General features: G+C 41.8%; 1 protein-coding gene across 11 annotated transcripts in view; it reads left to right on the plus strand.

Annotated features, from left to right (window-relative positions):
- Positions 1 to 21,022, plus strand: part of tai (basic helix-loop-helix family member taiman) — a 443,569-nt gene that overhangs the window by 331,301 nt on the left and 91,246 nt on the right. For 5 of the 11 annotated variants that reach the window (XM_022073493.2, XM_087352652.1, XM_087352654.1 and 2 more), the window contains exon 1: positions 12,302 to 12,496. The exons of 3 other annotated variants lie outside the window; for them this stretch is intronic. In XM_022073493.2, the coding sequence (XP_021929185.2) occupies positions 12,381 to 12,496 (116 nt within the window). In that variant the 5' untranslated portion in view covers positions 12,302 to 12,380. Of the gene's footprint in view, positions 1 to 12,300; positions 12,497 to 21,022 lie in introns of those variants that run through there. 3 more of the 11 variants (XM_087352647.1, XM_087352648.1, XM_087352646.1) reach the window with 1 other exon arrangement.

The raw sequence follows: 21,022 nt of genomic DNA on the forward strand, positions 1-21,022 counted from the left end.
CAAATTTTGCCACACGTGTTCCTGTATTTTGAGTTATAACGAACTTCCATTTCAGTCCAGTACCTAAGTAAGATTTGTCACTGAGTTTATATTTTTAAAGAATGCCACAAAACTCTCGTCGTCTAAGTCCAGTTCTTGTATTTGCTTTAAAAAGTTGGCATCCCATTAAAGAGGTTTGCTCTGATATTTTTACATTATTTCTAACAAGTTGCAGGCTTGATTTTGTTTATAAAGAATACTGGTAAATAAACTTGTGACGGAGACTAGCTCTGTCTAACGCAGGGGTGGCCAACCCAAATGATCTTTCGGGCCACTTTGGAAATGCATCATAACTCCGCGGGCCACATATAAAATTATATATCCCCATATTAGATTTAGATACATTACAGACATTTTTTTGGAGTGAAAAATATTATTTTAAAATCAAAGTTAATTTTTTCTCATAATTTCGACAGATAATTTTTGAATATATGGATGCACAAATAATGTATTTTTTTAATACATTGGTTTTCACTACTTTGGCCATTATAAAATAAATATATTTTGTAAAAGTGTGATGAATCTCGCGGGCCGGAAAAATGTTTAAGGCGGGCCGCGGGTTGGCCACCCCTGGTCTAACGGACCCAACTGAGTAGGTACCTCTCGCCTGAAGACGGAAACGAGCCAGTTTCCGAAACGTCGTGGTTTCTTCTTTAAAACAAGGACGATGGGAAAAGTCCAGACAATGAATAATTTTAAGTGGAATCCACCATCGTCAGAACCCTTTAGAATTGGATTGGATTATTTTTCATATTCTTATATTTTACTGTGGCATATTTATTAAAATTTACACTTTGAAGACGAAAGCGTAGATGGAAGGATAATATTAAAGTCGAACTAAATAAAAATAGGATATGCCTGTAAGGCTGTGGACTATATTCATCTGACACAGGATAAGGACCCTAAGCGGGCTTTTATAAATACGTTAATTAACATTCGTATTCCATCTCAATTCACCAGAAATATACGAAGTACAAGTCTTTTTTGTCTTCAGTCACTTATTAACATTGGGACACTTAAGTAGAGTTACTACACTTTATGACTCTGTAAATGCAATAAGCAACAATTTCGTTGCGATATTATCCAGTCTATAGGCCGATAGTCATACAATTAATTTCTCGCTTTGTATTAGCATTGATATCGAGGGATTACGTAAAGGACGTTGCTAATTCGAAGTCTCTGCGATTGCAAGGTTTTTGACAGAGAACTCTTAGCATATAATCAGAATATTTATCTACGAAGCAGCATCTGACTGGTTCTGACTATTTTTAGAACTGATAAAATTAATGCATTACATGTTAAGGGAGCTTTTATTCGGTTCAGCAGTTGTTGTTGTTTCTCGCCGCTCCCCTTTTCGGAGGTTTTTTGGTCTTGAAATGTGCATTTATGAGTACTGAGTTACCAGCCCACTGACTGCGCAATTTCTACTCAATCCTGATTTGACTGCCAGAGCCATCTAGCTGTTAAATCAGGAGACTTGAGTGAGAAATGGCCTCTGAATTTTTGCCTACGAAACATCTCGTTCATGCTCGTAAGGTTCTTTTACATGCCGCAAATGTACGACATGGGACCGCTGGCTTTACTTCCCCTCCGAAGGAAGTTGTGCTACGGATTTTTATCACCCTTAAAAATCCATCTACCTCGGCCGGGATTGAACCAGCGAACCTTGGCCAGTGGCGAGCACACTAACCACTAGTCGCCGATGGCGAACGGTTGAGCGGTTGCGAAAATGATTTTTGAGTGTAGAATTTGTTGATTGATTAGTTTTGTTTCATGTCGTTTGTGCCGGACCTTGGAAGGACATTCTCCATGAGACTGCCGTATTTACGTATTTCTCCCATTATCTTGCTTTACAGATGGTGCATTGTTTGTGCTGACGTTCATCTGCACGCTTTTGTTTGAAAAATGGATAGGGGATAGCCAGAAAGGAGACCAATAGGATCCTGGTTGTTGGCCTGTTTATGACTCTGCTACTGGTGTTCACGTGTTGGCCACAGCCATTGCTGTTACCACTTTTTTGGGATTAGTTTTTTTGTGCAGCGTCTGTCTCCACTACGGGATCCCTTCTGTGACCCAGTATTCATTCTGTTGAAACGTACCGTTCCGTCGCTTTCCTTCTCGACAGTTGGACTTTGGAGGTTGTAATTTCTCGGTATCTCTTTCCATTTATAGTCACCGCATTTATGTCAGTATTTTTTTTAAAAATGTTTGTCTGGATTATTCCATTAGTAAGAATCACACATCAAACTGTAAACCAGTTGTGGTTTGCGAATGTCATCTTGTGGGTTTCTATGGGGGTTTTCTGTGACCCACACCCACTTCGATGTTGTTTTAAGCAAATGTCAGACAAATGAACACACAAGAATATGGAGGGAATATGACATTTGTAATGTGGAAGGATAATATTAAACTGTATCTTAAAACGTGTTGTGTGCTGATGTGGACTGGATTTATCTGGCTCAGGATAGCATTCATTGGCGGGTAGTTTTGAATGCGTAAATTAATTTTCTGGTCCCATTAAAATACGGAGATTTCTTTAAGTACCTGAGAGACTGTGGACCTGTTTAGAAAGGAAGGAGTGGGAAATTTACTTTTGCTGGATTGCTAGCTTGCGTGTTGTGACTAAGAGAATTTTTACGGAAGACAGTTTAAATCACATTTCAGAATCTACCTTCAACATGTTTAGGACAATTGGAGTTCTAAGATCGTCGTCATGTTGGTTGCCATGCGCTGTTCCTTGCACTTCGACGCAATTGTCCGATAACTTGCTTGGTTGTGACAGAACAGAGGTTATTCAGATTGTGTTGTCGCACCAAGATACGTTTTTTGAGGTAGTCTTATCATGTTTATGTTAAACGTTGATATTCTCTTCATATTTCACAGTTTCATGTTTACGGAATCTGGTCACACATCTTGATACTTTTTCATTCCGTTTTGTATGATCACGAAATTACTCTTTATTTACACATCATTCATTCTCCAATTTGTTTTCGCCTTGTTCGACCGTAAAACTATCTTACGTAGTTGTTAATAATTGCGATAACGTACGAGTATGTCCAAGCTTGATGTCTGGTGTGTCATCGGTACGACAGAACATTAAACAGTAGGCCTACATAGAAGTCATTAAGCGACGTTTTTGGGACATTAGTTTAAACCCAGGCTTAGTAATCGAAGTTTGGTAACGTGCTGGCCGAATAATTGTAAAATTTAAATATATTTGGCGGATTGGGCATGGCATGCTATATACGAACACGAACACAAAGGTGAAATCACAAAAAAACAAAAAAACAACAACAACAACTGGAGGTTGGAGTCAGCTGGGGATATTTAAGCGAAAGTGAGGGTAATGGAGCTGGACTGATCTGGTTTAGAGTAGGGTCGAGAGATAGTGAATCTTCGAGTTCATTAAAAGGCGGACAATTTCTTGCGCATAAGCAACTGTTATCTCCTCAAGGACACTGATACATGGAGTTGGTCCCACAGAGGCCGGTAAGTGAGGAATTTATTTTATGTTATGCGTCACAGCATTGAATATAAAATATACGAGTTTTATATTCAGGCCTTTGTGTTTAGAATACATGTCTTTGCACACCTTCTGCTATATTTAGAGGGGAGAAGTTTATAAAATTTTGTTTTTGACTTTGATATTCCGTGTTGGGAGTTTGATTCCGGATGAATGTTAACTGGCATGTTAACCGTAAACGAGTCTTATACTACTTTCCAGCGTTTCTAGAACACCGGTTCAACGATGACACTTCACACACATTTTGAACTGCATAATGTAAATTCTACGGGCGAAATGGGGAGATGAATAGTGAAGGCACGAGCATTGTCTATTTCAATGTTCCTGTACAGACTGTGAGGAAGTTATGGACTACCGATAACCCAGTCGATTTCGAATAGGGCACCTTCAGAATACAAGTACACATTTATCTACACACCAGTGATACTGCGTAGAAATCTAGTGAGAGCCAACAGTGCGTTGGTTCCAAAGCATTTTAGCCGGGGAAATTTTTAGGCGGAAGGCTAGGAGCGAGTCACTTACAAAATAGTAGAATAATGTTTTGCCGTCTGCCGCCAAGATGTACAGTCCATGCGAAGAAAACTAGACCTGATGCTTACTTCCGTAGCGGGTACTGATAATCGTAACAATCAGTAAAAACAGTGTTTGAACGTAATAATTACAACTGGAGATAACAGATGGCTCGGAATGAAACCACGGCGGCTTCCTGCTTCTCACACAATTTGCATCGTGATTTTTTATCAACACCATCTTGTTGTTTGTAGTCGTCTACCGTAGAAACCGAAGCTCCTTCACAGTGTTTCCTAAGCTAGTGCTACCGCCTTTGGAATTAATCCTGCCCTTTAGTTTCGGAAGGAGGATGGTTGCTGGTGTTTTTCCTTGCACACAGAATTCATGAATTGTCCGCCGAATGACACACTTGTTGTAAAGCTCTGTGTGTCACGTTTCGACACTTGTCGGGCGAATTGAATAAAGTCCCTTGCCCTCATGCTTTTTCTGCTCTCCCAAAATGCATGAAATTATCTTTCGGAAACTTTAGTTGGCTCTTCCACCTTCTTGTGCACATTAAATGCGTATTTTTTGTAGGCTGATTTTCGGGCACGTGTCCCTTCCCCCTGCGCCTCTTTCGTGAAACTGTGTGTTCTGAATATTTTCCTGCGTCTGCTTTACGTTTTCGACGAGACATCCGATTTTGAATGTATCGACGTTGTAACTGACGTCTTTAAAACTCACTCCGCTCACTTGGGACTAGCCCACTTGTTATAAGCTACTGACAGTACCGTTAGAGAAAAGTTCTGCACAAAGGACTTACGATTGACGGCCGAATCAAAACACATTGCCTGCCCTTGCTTGCTACCTGCCGTGACACAGAGTAGGCTCGTCTGCCAGCTCCACTAGCATCTCTACTAGCCAAAGAACGCTTTTGCGGATATCGAGTGTCATTGCCTCGGGCCGCGAAGTGCAGGTGTTTGAAATTGCATTTGGGGGTACAACAGTAACTACGATGTCTATTAACTAAACTCAGTATTAATATAGAACGCTTGTCTTATCCGTGTGGTTTATAAAACAATGAAGTAATTAATACAATATTAGTTTGGTTAGAGAAGAGAGTTTGATACACTGCAATGTTGAGTTTTGAGAGCTTACCCGATCTTTTCAAAATGTTTTCTGTTTGCTGGATGTCAAGTCGATTATACCATTGCATTTGTGAATCTGGTCGGGGAGACAATTACTAGACAAGAGTTCTGTTTGAAATTGCCTTATCCGTAAAGAAAACATGACATTCGATGCGGGGCGTGATTGATATAGAACCCCGTTAGAGTGCAGCACTGTTTACCACCAATGCTGGCGATGACGGCGGTAATTGGAAACGTTTCTTTACTCAGAGTATCACCAACACAGCGGAAAATAATGGAGGTACCCTATAAAAGAGAGAACTGCTTCGCTGTGTATTGTACTTTTTAGGTACCTCCCACCCCAAACACCAACACTTAACACTGCCTTTGTTTTCCCCGGTCCACAAACGCAGCCAATTGTGATTACACTGTACAGTCATCGAATCCGTGTTTTAATACCTTGCTTCACCAGCCTAGTGATTGCGCTCAAAATATGTTTCTGTACTGTTTGTTAGTAATAAAAAAGCGAATTCTTATATAGAGTGCTGTCACTTCGTTGTACTCTATTTTTAATTTATTGTGACAATAAACGTGATTTTGATCTGTTTGGTCACTTTATTCGCAGCGCGTGTTATACGAACAGATGTTATTTGAGCTGTTTTAACTGAACGTCCTAATTGGCTTACACATATGTAATAAGCTATTTATATGACGTGGACGGTTAGTAATTAACGATCGTACTACTGTTTTGAGGTAATTGTGATAAGTTTGTTGTGAAATCCGATGGACCACAACAAAGCCACATGCCATTCCTGTACGAATAAATGGATGTTTTGCTTCCCGGAATCCGGTGGCTGGCGACCTTCGGTTTGGACGTGGGTTCTGAGCAGAGAGCAAACCCAATGCGTGCACGTAACACGATCATAAGTTAATCAAGTAATCGGCTTTTCACCACGCAGCGCGCAAAAAATGGCCTGGGATCGCGTCGACACAAGCACGGCCAAAGATGTGACACCGATTTCGGGACACATCAGTGCAAGAACGACCCACGTGATGTGGAGTGAAGAATGCGTTTAGAATATCAGTGTATCTCTCGAGCACTGCTTCCCAAATTTTTCCTTCATTACCCCAAAACCGCTTATCAGAAAGTTCTTTTTACCCAATGTAGGTAAAACACTAATTGCACAGAAAACATATGACAAGTGAAGAGAGATCGGTAAAAAATAGGAAGCAAACAATATTTTTGATGCAATGTCTTTATTTTAAACATCTCTAAACATTTTAGCGGCCACAAACAATTTGGTAACCATGAATATTTCATCACCCAGGTCCCAACTATGAGTACAATGCCACTGGTCCATCTTATTTACTAGTTCCGAAAAATTGGGAGGAATTGGAGACAGAGCACATCTCAAATCGTATTGGGGGTTCAGCAAACAGTTTCGTTTTGTGCTCTTTATGAAGGCAAGAGTAGAAAATCCTACTTCTCACATGTAGGTGCTCGGGAACTGCAGCTAACACAGGATATTAATCGTGAAATGTTAACTAGACAGACTCCAAATGGTCCTTTTTTCTTCTTCAAATAACATTTTGCACTGACTGCTTGACCTAAACTCCGTCATTTGCTCTTGAAAATCATTAACACTATCAGGGATTTCAGTCAAGTCACACAGAAATGGATGTGTCGTTAGCCAAAGAAAAACCACTTTTACCCATTTTTGGGTAATTTACCCAGGTTTGGGAAGCACTGCTCTAGAACAGTGGTATTCAACCTGGGGTACGCGAAGACATCTTAGGGGATACGTGAAATTTAAAAAAAATATATATTATTTTATGATAAACACCGAATAATCAGTAATGTAATTTATTTAATTTATTTTAGATGTAGATTATATACTATGTATAACTTGAATTATACACCAACGACTTTGGGGGTACAAAGTCGGAGAGAAATTATATCTGGGGGTACGCGAACAAAAAAGGTTGAATCCCACTGGTCTAGAGAGTACATCTGCCCTGTTTTTTTTATGAACACGAAGAGCACGAGGCAAATAATCATCAATGCGATTACCTTCTCACGCATGGACACGTTATATTCCTTATGCAATTCAAGATGTGACTTGCTCAAAGTTCAGTTATCTGTTTCGTTATTATATCGTGGATTGAGTACTGACTCCTTCACAGTATCAGAGAACTTCCACAGACCATACAGAAAGACATCGATTAACAAGAACTTATGGTATGGTTTGCAAAACCGGAATGTAGTAAGTTTTCTTACGTAATAGCTGATCGGAATAAGCCCTACCGAGTTTCATTGCCAGTAGAAACGGCATGAGATGAATTAAAGGTAATTATGTTACGTAATGAATACATGTATATACACACTCATACACATGCAGTTTTCTTCATGGACTGTCGGTAATGCCCTGTGATTGTGGCTCAGTGCGGATGTGCCGCAAATATTTTTGACAAAACGACAGTAAAAAGCAGTTAGACGCAAGAAGCAAGATGGCTGTCTTCTGGGTTTGTTGCTCCGTCTAGCCTGGTACTTTAGCGACGTTTTGGAAGTGTTTGATGTCACAATCAGGGCGATTATAGCAAGTGAGATTTGAGGTTCTCAAGGCGGTGTGTATAAAGATGGTTGTATTCTGGGTTGTTGAGCCCTGATGATGGATCTGGTAAGCACCTCTGAAACGTCGGAAAACTTTTATACACGGTGCATCATGTGATAAGTCTTACTCGTCACAATTTAGTATAAATTTAAAGTTGCTGAGAAACCACTTTACTCGGATAACTGAGGAAATCCACGAATTCGGGATCTCTTCCATTCGGAACCACGTTCAGACCGTGTCCATTCCGAATCCTACTTAATAATGCTTTATTAGGTGTAAAACTGTCTAAAAGCCAGTCAACTGTACCTAAAAGTGCATGAAACTTTTGCTACTTTCTGTGAGATTTTCACGGCCTTTCATCGGTTTCAACGCTGTTTCCGGACCGAAATTTTGCGTTCGTATTTATCTGTCCTGCTAGATGCATTACCCATCTCCCTTTGCTTTGATAACATACTCTTCGGCGAAAATTAAAAATTACAGACATTCTTATGACACCTTTATGCCAATTTTCCCAATACTTTCTCCCTCGTATGCCAACAGATTGGCGTTGGCGCTCTGTTTTAAAATATCCCCAGTCTTTGCCCATGTATGTCGTGCCTTGAGGATCAAACTTGAATCGCCCAAGTGCGAGGTGTGGTCGAAAGCCATGGTTGGAAAGGCCATTTCGTGGAACTCTGACATAAACCACATAGCTAACGCAAGGAATGCGATGTCTTGCGACGATCTGCTTTGTCAGCTGCGTCGCGACGTCACACAATCTCAAGTGACTCCTCGTCGAAGTCAGGAGTTCCCGAAATAAGCGTTTGTATCTCCGTAACGATATGTAAATGGTCATTTATGACGACTTTCCCTAGTAGTTCACGTCATTCGTTACATGAGATTGGCTGAAGCCTGCGGCGGTGTGAGGAAGGGAGAGAGGAAACTGGGAAGCAGGTCAATGTTGTTATCGCCTTCATTTTCCCACTATGATTCCCCACTGCGTCATGATACAGCCACATATCAGCTGTACAACATACACTTTTCATCCGGCTTACACAAGAACAAACAGTGGCGGATCGTACACACACAGCTTTTTCTTTTTTAGGTTAATGGATTTGCATTCAGATATTTCATTGATGTTTATTTTGCTGCTGGCCTTAACGTACAGAGCACTCACCTCGTGCTACATTCGCGGTTTCTTTTTAGGGTGGTGCAGAATTGTTGTGTACGAAATGCCGTAGAACTGACAGCTTTCGGCCATCGGAGATTCGCGTCGATTGTGTTCGGGATGTATTCGGTAATTTTTTTCAGTGACCGAGGTTATGTTGCTTTGGGTTGTCCGTAAATTTTTGCCAGCCTTAGATATGGCCAGGGCATTGTTTCCGGATATGGCTTAGGCCTCTCGCAAGACTTTTAATTTGACCGTTTTAAAGCTCGTGTATTTATGTGGGATACTCCTGGCTTTAAATTATTGGTTTAATGTTAAAGCTGAGGGTTGCCAACATCTTTTGTTTGAAGATAACTAGGAGAAGCGTATAGTTTGTAGTGGGTACAATACGAAGGTTAAAGAAATTGCAAATTCCATTACGTATACCACGACTAGCCTTCACATCGTGCTCTCATATCTGTGCGTTTTAAAAATATTGTGTTGATACATCAGAGTTATACGAGAATAATAAATAATGCTCTTAGAAAGTGACAGTTATCTGTAATATTTTAAAATTTTTGCAGACTCCAAACTCCCATCCGAAGGCACGATGCATCACACCCGTGGACATACACCTGGCGATCCTGAGATCAAACTCCTGTTTAACTTAAAATTAATTAGTGGCATATTGCCCCACCTCTTTAGCACGCTCGCTAATTAGTATGCTTCGAAATGATTTCTCTCTGTAAAAATAATGAGCGTAAACTATTTTGGGGGGATGCGATAATGCCTTGGGTGCCTGGATAAAATATGGGGCTTGACAGAATCGGTTTGTAGAATAGTGTGTTTTGGCTTCTTAAGTTTGGCAACAGAGGTGAGAGTCAATGAAACCGACACGCTACCGCCAGAATTTGCTTGTAGGCTCATTGGTTCATCAACGTTTCCTCTAGTGTGAGGTAATTGGTTGGCGGACTTAGTTTGTTTGTTGAAACAGCCCAAGAGTAACGCGATGTTGAGCTTGTGATGAATGAATTGTATGGAAAGTTTCGAGGTTTTACTTGCGTTTTGTATTTATATGAATTCTTTAGCCTGTATGTCCAATGTAAAGAAGCGAATTAATTTTATACTTCGCGAAGGTTAAAGCAGAGGTCTGCACGTTTTTCTATGATTATATTCTTACAATCTGTTGGTATTGATTTTAATTGCAAGTTATGTAATAGTCTTCTTTAGCGTTTACATTGTGTTTAAGATACCGTAGTTCTCTTGGACTGTAAGCTTTGTGTTCATTGCCAATTGACTTCGTGTTTTCTGATGGCTTACACATTTCTGGTTTGGAAAAGTAAATTATTTTCTCCACTACAGATATTCTGTGTCTTGTATACCAGTATTGTGCGGTCAAACGTTTATGTATTTATCGCCCGGGACACCATCGACGGATTTGTGAGAACTCGAATTGTGCTGTGTTATGTTAGCATATTTCTTTTGTGCGTCTACGTTGCTATAATTACGGTGGGATATTGGCTACACTGAATCTTTCAAAGCGTATTCCATGCGATATCTACGTAGATGCCCTGCCCCTTTATCAATGTCGTTAAGAGCGAAATTAGTATTCTATATTCGATCCGCCGTTGCACGTGTACCTACCATGACAATAGAGTCTACCACTCTACATTTGTGGCAAATCACAATTTCAAGGCCAGTACGGCAGCTGGACGTGTTTCTGCTGTCATTGCTATCTTGTTGCGTGTTTAAGAGAGGTGGTATTTCGTGTACAGACATTTTATTTATGTCTGAGCCGTAAAGATATGTTAGGGTGGTGAAGTCAGTGATCTTGAGGCTAGAGGATACTGGATGATAGAATTTCATACATTTCAGTCTCAAAAAACGAAGGATGGATTACTTGGGGATAACTGGTTACATGAGAGGAGAATATTAAAATAGATGTTAAAGATAATGGCGTACGAGGTTATGGGCTGTGGCTCAGTGCAGGATCCCGTAACGAGCACGTGTGAACACGTAAAAAACCCCTTCGTGTTTCCCATTACACGTGGAGCAATGTTTTGGCCATTTTTGTAAATGTCAGACTCACATTTGTTTGTGCTCCATGGAATTAGTCAGTCGGCATTTATACTAATCTGTCTTTTCCATTCCCTCATTCGAAGATTCGTCTTTATATGAATGCAATAAGCTGCATTTAGCAAGACAATCGCTGCGTACAGGCACAGATAAGCAAATGTGTGGACACATCTTGAAACCTTTGTTGTGACCTAGGATTCAGAAATTGTTGCTCGTGCTACAAAGACCCCCAAATTCCAATCTTGGTCACCTGAGATTGTTGTTCTGACTTGTAGTTTCCAATCTTTTTCTCTGTCCCCTAGGTAAAATGATGTCTTCCTTTCTTATATACCCTTGGAATTTACATGTTTATTTATTTAGTGTTCTGTCTGACGACAGGTCCATATGAACAGGATCCTTCCATCCTTTTCTAGGACTGGGACCTGTTCATATACGTTCTTGGCAGATGATCCAGAAGTGGTTTGCCATTGCCTTCTTCTGTGTGTGAATGGGATGCCACGGAGAAACCGGGGAAGCCCCCGAAGGAAAACTCCGTGTTGCCTAGTCTTGCCCAACACAAGTTATAAATTCAGGCACCGCCGGGAATCGAACCCGAGACCCCAGGATTACAAGGCCAGCGTTCTAACCGCTAGACCACCATCCTGAGGTAATTGGGTGTCTTGACCGTATTCATTTTGTTTTGTTTTTGAAAGAACGTCGTCTTTACTAATTGTTATTAGGATCAACTAGTCAAGGAGAGTGAGATGGGTGTGGCATGTAGCGCGCAAGGGCGAGTTGACAAATGCGTATGAAATACTGGTTGCAAAGCCTAAAGAGAAGAGACCGCTTGGAAAATCTAGGTAGTTATATATAGATGGGGTTGTAATATAAAAATATATCTTGCGGGAATTGGTTTGAGGATAGAGGTCGTCACGGTAATGAACCTTCGGGTTTCGTAAACACCAAATACATTTTTGACTGTCTGAGCGTATTACTAGCTTCTGAAGAAGGATTGTATTCCGTGGAGCAAGTTTAGTGTATATAGTGGAAGACCATTTCATTAAAAGCTTAGAATAGACTGAGACTATCATAGCACAGAAGTTTTAAAAATTGTGTTGGCGTTATACGCTTCTAAACTTTTGAATTTGAAGCGTTTGGTAAACAACGTATAATTAGGGAAGAAGCCTGGAGTGGTTAGTTGAACACGTAGTTTTGAAATCCGCCACTGCCTGCTTAGCGTGGTCCTCGCTTGGATCGCTTGCTTCTGCGCCAGCGCAGTGCAGCCTCTCATGTCCTACTGACCTGGATAGAGAGGCCTTCCTACCATTACTTGGCTAGTCGCTTAGCCGAGCGAGTGTGATGAAGTCGTGAGTTGAGTAGTGGCGAGTTGTTTTGTTAGAGCTAAGGAAATGGAGTGTCTCAGCAGATTAATGATGGACCATCCCGTGTTTGGTGTTGTTGGTGGCAGTGCTGGCGGTGGTGATGATGATCCAGCGTCTTCATATCTTCAGCATTGTGAAGCAAGGTAAGGTACCAGTGCAAGTTCCGGTCCCAGTGGCTAGAGTGGGTCAGGTGTATAAACAGGGTTGCCACATGGTACAACCCCAAGCATTTGATACTTGAGGCATGAATCATTTTAGTGACGAATATTAAAACGTTTATAAGAATACATGGAATACACATTGTTTTAGTGAACTCAGAATACCCGTTTGAAGATAAATGATACAGAATCACATATCGGAATTTTTACAGCTGTATTTCTCACCTGTTTTTAAATGAGTCAACCGTTGCGTCAAAGCGTGATACTGGGTTAAGGTGAATGCTAAGTAGAGGGTTCGTTGTGTTGTAACTTGACATGGTACGTATTTCCTTAACGTAAACTTACATTTGTATTGGCGTAACTAATGAACCAAAATATAAATATAGGCCTATACGAACTGGAATTTTCTAGCGTTATTCGAGTTTAGAAGTTGGTATCGCTTCTAAAGACTTGACAATATTTGAAATGAAAGTGCAAGGAAGAATTTATGAGCATTCGAAAGAGGAAGTGACAGCAGGATGGGAGATTCATTTGTTTAATTTGTGATTTGTGATAATTCAATTACCAGGAATAGGCATGTCAGTAAACTGACAGGGGATAGACGATCGGGGTTCGATCTTCGACAGAGACAAAGGATTTTTCTTCTAATCTCTGTGCCTAGACCGGCTCTGGTGCCCACCTGATCTCCTATCCAGTGGATATCGGGGGCTAAGCGCGGCCGGGTGTGACGTTGACTACCCACCCTTATATAGTGCGAAGGTCAAGAACGAGTAGAAACTACACGTACTTGATGGTTTAATGGAAGATGGTTTAAATAGATTTCAGTCGTTAGCTTTGGCACGGTTGTGAACTTTTGCGTTCCATAGATGCAGGAAATTTCTTGACCAGATGAGTTGATATCTACTGTTCTAGAGATTCTCGCTGCGTGGAACAACTTATTCAGTAACGTGTAGACCTGTAAGATTATTATATTACCCCCAAGTCGTTTCAGCCAGAGCTCTTAACGGAATATTTATAGGTTATTGAAATGCTGTCTTGAAAAGGAGTGATACGGCTTAAAATGCCTATTTTCGTAGGCCGGATTATTCAGTTTTATGGAGACGTGAAGCTCAAACTTATCGAGGTTTTCCCACATTGATATGAACGTGAGAAAAAATAATGTTTAGTATGTTCCTTCATCTCTGTAACGTATTTAAAAAATGTAGGACGTTTAAACGGTGTGGTTTTGAAGGCCCAGTTAAGATCGTCTAGCGGAGCTGTTACGTGTTAAAGCGGCGTTTTTAAAATGTCCACTGCCTTTGTACCAGCCGTTTTTTTTCTGCGAGTGTTGTACGACCAACTGGAACCGGGCTCGCGTGATTTCGCTGAGCTATGTGTGTGTTCCATACACAAGAGTCCCTCGCTGTTATCAGAGCCTCTTCGTCACTGGACACACAAAATGCACAAGCCCAGGGCAGGTGGAGGTTGGTAAGGACAGTGTGACGTAGAGAAAAAATCTGTGTCCCTCCAGTTATCAGTGGCCTGCCTATTCAGATTCTTTTCTCATCCAATGGGGATACGCTAAACTTCAGTTATCCATGGTTATGGGGTTTTGGTGTGCCATAAAATGCTGAATATCAGTAGTGCGCTGACACTTGAGAAAGTCTGGAAAACTTCTTTTCCCCCAGTGTTCCGCAACTTTTCGTCACCCGTCGCACACCATCATTCGACAGTGACATGACGACAGATCACAAAATTTCGCCCCATGGAAATGGGTACAAAACCACAAATGGATGTAAACACGTATCGACATATAAGTCCTGACCACATAAAAATGCAGGCATATGACGCAAAACATAACACATGTTGAATAAAACTATCCATGATGAACCCGTGTTTATTAGCAATTCTAACTACGAAAGATAAGATATTGCCTCTTTCTAACTATGAAGTGCGAATGTACAGTTCTTGCAAAATTCATGGCACACCAGGAACCCTGTGGTGGCACGTCGGCTGCGGAACACTGCTATAAAGAAGCCTTCTTTTTCAAGCCTATTCGTCTATGGCGGTAAAAATGAATAATGGGTAAGTTACTCAGAACGTTTGTCCCAAAAACATTTCTCAGCTAAAAATTACGTAAATTAGGTGTACAGATACTAAAAAACTTATTGTGCATTATCCATGTATTCAGAATTAGTAGAGACCAAATTTTAGTTGGTTTATGTAATTTTTGTTTCTTGTGAGAAAAGAATACGGGACATTTTTCCAATGACCCTTCCGCATAACCACTGGCTATTAAAACGTTTCTGATGGTTAATCACTATTACTGCTACATTTTGGCAGCCATTTTCTGTACGCTTACGAAATGGCGAGACGATTTTGTCGCTGACGTCTAGTACTCTTAACCAAAAGGGAGGGTGCACAGAAGACGGCTATCTTCTGTTTAATGCGGATAAGGATAAAAATGTGATTGCCTCACCCTAGTAAATTAGTTCAGATATTTTAGTCGTGCTTACGTAAAATGAATTGCAGAAGAATAGAGGAGTCAGATAAGAGAATATGTCAAAGTGGGCGTATTCCAGGAAGATGAATCGTCATCAGATTGGTGTGTGAACAAAACCATTAGCCTTGTTTACAGCAATCGAAATAGAATCCACGCAGTATTAAGGAAAACGGGATCTTGTTTTTGTAAAGAAATGGACGTATGACGAATCGGAAGGCAATTGGAAAGGAATTTACATCACTAGACAGCGACAGATACTAAAATGGCGGTACCGCCGACAAAGACAGCCATTTTGTGACATCGATTTTCCTCGAAAGAGCCCTCGGTACCGGTTGAATAGGATGCAGAGAGGTGCCCACAACCGGTCATAACATAGCGAAGAAAGAAATCCATTCCCCTTTCGGGTGTCGAACTGTTATTAATTGCGGATTCCCCCCCCCCCCCCCCCCGTGCCGGGAAGGTATGTTCAGATAGCGAGATTAATCTTTTTAGCTACTTCTCTGTTTTTGTTTCGCTGGCGAAACTTTCCTGCCCACGGCCATTTAGAAATAACTCCGTCTGGCTCCTGAGTTAAATTAATTGTCCACCCTTGTCCTAGGTCGTGTAGGTTGTCTGCACCAAACAAATGTGTCACGACACGGAACACGAAGCCTCCAATACGCCACGTTTACCACTCTACCATCACTGTGATTGCTTTATTGTCACTTGTAACCACACTCTTAACATTACCCAGCTATCCATACTGAGGGATCGGCTTTTTCCGCTTCTGATGCCCCGACGACATGACAGCTATGCTTGCAAGAAGTGCACTGTGTTGTTCACTGCTCACTGCGCCGTTGCCAACTTCAGCAGGATTATTTTACCAGTTCGGAGGACGCACTGTGGTAAAACAGCTAAGCACGCAGCCGGAATACAGGTTCACATTCCTATTCTGCCTGCGTCTGCATTTCTCCCGCGCATGTAACGACAGAATTGGTTGGGGCTGTTAATAATCGCGTACCTTGGATTGCTGTGTTGGTTTAACCACTGGGCCTGAACAGAATGTACTGTCTGTCTGTCTGTCACAAAGCCATCTGAGACCCAGCTTTTGAAGTGGAAGATAAGCTTTATGATTATTAGCACTCACGTGATAAGACTCGCTATCATACGGACTGAATGTTGAGTGCCTCAACTTGTTCGTATTTGAACAAGTCGACTGTATAGTTCATAATAGAGACTGGTATGATTTCAAGTAATCGTATTTAGTGGTGAAGTGGCGCTGTATAAATGGGGGAGAGAGAGCAAGAGAGAGCTTCCTGAAGAGTGCTTTACGACCCCTTAATCTAGTAGGCAAAATAACCGCTTTGTAATTGGAATTTATTAGACGCCATGTATTATCGTAGTTGAATTGCATCTTGTAAAATCAGAGTAATGATTATGATAATGAGCCATTAAAAATGATACGGTGTTGGTGATCATTTGCAGTTTAAAAAAACATTGAGGTGGAGTCAGTATGTTTCCTATCAGTTGGGAAACAACAGAAAGACGAAACTGCGAACAATTCAAGATAGAGACAGTACGTTCATCTGAAACTTTAATATGCACAGATTACGCGGCGCAAGAACCCAGAAGACCAACATCTGTCGCTGAAGTGTTGTTTCACGGCCGCAGGCGCTGACGTGATATGAAATGACCTTCATTGTATGTGCGCATAGTCCGACATTTGTTCGAATCGAGAGATTCACTGCCCAGCGAAGTGTACGTCATGCAATCGCTGAAAAAGGAAACTTCATTTTAAAAAAATTGTATGCGTCACCGTCATAAATCAAAGGTCAGGCAGTAGGGCTTGTTGGCGATAGACGTCCTATCCAGGGGATCGGAGTTTGAGATCGTGAACACTGCGGGACTTCAATGCTTGAACTGAAAATGGTGCAAGTATAGTTGAGGAATGTTTGATTAAGATACGGAAAATGTGAGAACGTTTGAAAAATTACTTCTATACACGTGAATATACAAGCACTTGGTGACAATTTTCACTGCACTGCACTGTCTGGGCTATAGAGTAATGAGATAGGTTTCTGATATGCAGTAAAAACACCTTTCCACAGACGTTCAGTAAACATGTGAACTGTACTAGGTTATGTACGAGGTGCGATCGGAAAGTTTCCAGACTGTGTCAATAGCGGGCGAACCGGATGTAGTACGAGCTTCTGCCTTTAGGGGGTGCGGCCTACATTCATAGTGAATCAGTGTGCCAGCCGGCATCATCGAATTAGCATTTGTTTCTTAGTTATGGGCGTTTTGGTAGTGAATTACACCGACCCTCCTGCGATTTCGGAATGGCGTGTGCATCAAATTTTGCCAAAGACTCGCCAAAACGGCTACGGAAACCTATGAAATGCTAAAGCAAGGATTTGGGGAGTCCGCAATGGGTCGTGCACAAACTTTTGTGTGGCATTCACGTTTTAAAAATGGCCGAACCTCTGTCGATGATGACGAGCGTTCTGGACGACCATCTTCGAGCACAACGCCCGAAAATGTTACGAAGATTCGGCAGGCCATTCACGAAGATCGACGTCGTACTATCTACGACTTGTGCGACATTGTTGGGATAGGCTATGGGACCTGTCAGCTGATTCTAAAGGAAGAACTCCACATGCGACGCATCATGACAACGCGCCAGCGCACACCGCCCTCAAAGTTCGGCAGTTTTTGGCCTCAAACACCATGGCCGTCATCCCGCACCCTTTTTATTCGCCGGATTTAACTCCGTGTGACTTTTTCCTCTTCCCAAAGATGAAAATTCAGCTAAAGGGAAGGAGATTTGAGACGATAGAAGAGATTCAGGCAGAATCGCAGATGGTGCTTGACAGGCTGACAAAGAAAGATTTCCAGGGATGCTTCCAGGCTTGGCAGCGGCGCTGGGATCGTTGTGTTCACTCCCAGGGGAATTACTTCGAGGGTGATGGATGAATTTAATACCTGAGATAAGTTTACGGGTTTTTATAGGCGCAGTCTAGAAACTTTCCGATCGCACCTCGTATATTAACTGTTCGCGTATTTTCCTAAGTTAAAAATTGATGCGAACGTAGAATACAGTTAACTCTTATGCCTCCCCCTCCCAATCCTACTGCTACCTGAACCCAGTGAATATGACCGTCTTTTGGAATGTTGTGCCTTGTAGTTCGGTAGACGTTTACCGATGTTACAGAGATGTTGTAGGCAGTAATCTCTTGATTTAGCGATAATGTAGGCAGTAAACTCTTCAACCGTATTATTTTCTACGGGACTACAAGGCGCAACTTCCCAGAAGTTATATTACCTTTATACTCATCACCGTCTGAACCTGAAATCTTACCTAAACCACGCACACCAACCCCATCTTCCATCATAAAAGTAATCCCTTGGAACTACTGGAAAAATGCTTTATCCTTCGAAAGGATCCCTCTCTTATTTTACACCCTCGACGCCTTTTCACAAAAGGCTGGCCCTCTCGGTGTCAGTCCGTCGTCATAGGGTGTGGCCTGGTTTCAGCAACGTTTTTAACTCACCACCATGTGACAAGCAACAGTTCGCTCGTAAGACAGCCAAATCCAACAGGGCAACCGTTTCTGTGTACCTCCTTAACGTGTTTAAATTTTTGAGGCGTTGAATCAATTACTGAGTTGATACAGTTTAACGTTCTCTGATAACTACTCGAACGAGTTTGTGTACGTCCATTGAATAATCCATTTTCGTTAGTTGATTGATTTTAATTTCCTTGTACAAGTTCAGTATTCACGAATCAGGCCCGCTAGCCTATACTAATTCAGGATCAGTTTTGAAACTACTACTACTACTACCCCTCCTTTGATCGTGGGCATGCGAAAGTTCTGGCACGTATGACGTCACAGTTCCTTCGTATGAAGCGACATACCTGACACGTAAATAGCCTAGCACTTGCATCTCTTTCGTTGCCAGACCCTCTCTGATAAAGGCGGCTCAACCCCACCCCCTTAGCTGCATGTCTTCTGTCTCGGTCTGTACGGTTAAGTGCCGTGGTGTAACAAGATTTTTAGCAGCTGAGCAGGGAAGCCATCGAATGTTTTTCCCGGAGTGAAGGGCTTGTGTTTTGACATGTGATTGCATGAAGGTCGTGCCCATAAGTAGCTGTCGAGGGAGAGAACTCCTGGTTGTGGGAAATCGCAGAGAAACTTCGAATAACCTTCGTGTTGATTTAGTCCGTGTTGTGGTCCGCAAGGAATTAGGATTCGTTTAGTGTGCAACATGAGTTGATATGCCAGATTGTGTCAGGAGAGGAATTATGTGTTCGCCGCCTCCAGCTTCGAACCAAACCAGTTAATGTTGTCGTCGTTCATCTTCAAAGCCCACAAATTTAGAGTAGCACCGTGAGTTAAGTGCCAGAGTGACAGATTTCCTGCAGGGAGAGTCTGACGCCAGACGTTTACGCGAATCCACCGTGGGTTTTGGCCAGAAGTCTGCTCCAGCATGGCAACTCCCACCAGCGTACTTCTCGGCGGGCAGTTGTAACGATAAGCGAAACTGTCTACACAGGTACACTCACGGGAGATCTCATAGAGACCGCGACATTCACTTGAATGCAGTTCCTTCAATATAATTTGATTTACTTTTATTATACAACTCCTTTTTGTAGTAAACAGTTTTTGTATTCCACTATGCAGATATTTTTCTGTTTGCTTGTGGTACAGTTTTTGCATGTGGCGTTCCTTTCTCTCAAATGTCACATTTAACAGACAATTTGTGTGGGTGTTTAGTGAACTGCATTGAAAAGATTGGATACTAGATTTTGTACTGCCCCAAGACGGCGTTCGTATTAGAGCAGCTCTTTAAAGCCTAATGGTCACTGTTCCACCTGGTTTAGAAATCAAGTCTGCATTTTCTATTTGTATTTGTGTATGAGCCGGGATAGCTCAGTCAGTATAGTGACTAGCTACGGGCTGGACGACCGGGGTTCGATCTCAAACGGGGGCAGAGGATTTTTTCTCTAGCCTCTGCGTCCAGACCGGCTCTGGGGCCCACCCAGCCTCCTCTACAATGGGTACCGGGGGTAAAGCCGGCCGGGGCGTGATGCTGACCACTCACCCCCATCTAGTGCCGACGTCAAGAAAGAGAGGAGCTATACCTCCTCTCACCCCAAACGCCTACATGGCGTATAGCGGGACAAACTTTACTTTACGTTTCATATGGTTTCCCTAAGCAGCGAAAGAAATGTATCTTTGTAAGGGTGAAGTGTGGCGTTTTCTTTGCGGCACGGATTGAATCAGATATTGAGACGAAATTCGGCCTGAAGGCTAAAAAATTGCATGCGTTTGAGCAATCATGTCAAACTGGCGTCCATCTACCAGACTCGGTTGTAGTTATTCGCGATGTCTTACCATACAGAACAGACGTTGATGTAGTAATTTAATCATGCAACGCCTTTTTCTGTGTATGTGGAAGGCTGAAGGTATTGTCCGTTCTTGTATTTCCAGATCGTTCCTAGCTTCAGCTCTGCACTTTGACGAGGAAATGTGTTATCGAATTACTTCTTACTTTTGCATGCATCATTGGTCTTGATGTTATTTATTGGGTATAAAGAATATTAGTGCGGATAAAAATCTATTCTGCAGACAGTGAACCCTTTAGTTATCCGCACTGTATGAAGACGAAATTCTGTTTGTATGTTACTAACTTCCTAGTGATGGACCCTTATTCAGAAGCTTGGAGTTAGGTAAGAAATCTGCCCCGCCTTTATAGAAACCGAAGGTTCATTGCCGTCTTGTTAAGAGTGTAGCGGCTACATATTCCGTTTGTAGAAAACATTCTTCCAACGAAACGTGACATCTATAATTATTGTGATGTTCTTTTGGCGATACTCCATTTTTGAGACATATAACAATTGCGAATTGGACTTCTTTATAAATTTCTTTATGTTGAAGTGATACGAACGACCCTGGGATTCAGTAGACGTTCTTCATAGACTTTCCAGCCGACGTTAAAGAAAGTGGTGTTGGAGTTGAAACACGAGAGCAGACGTGTCATAACTTCTT

The sequence above is a fragment of the Zootermopsis nevadensis genome, unplaced genomic scaffold (genome assembly GCF_977971745.1).
Source record: "Zootermopsis nevadensis isolate Lab colony 2312 unplaced genomic scaffold, Znev_1.0 Znev_ptg000021l, whole genome shotgun sequence".
Classification (NCBI taxonomy): domain Eukaryota; kingdom Metazoa; phylum Arthropoda; class Insecta; order Blattodea; family Termopsidae; genus Zootermopsis; species Zootermopsis nevadensis.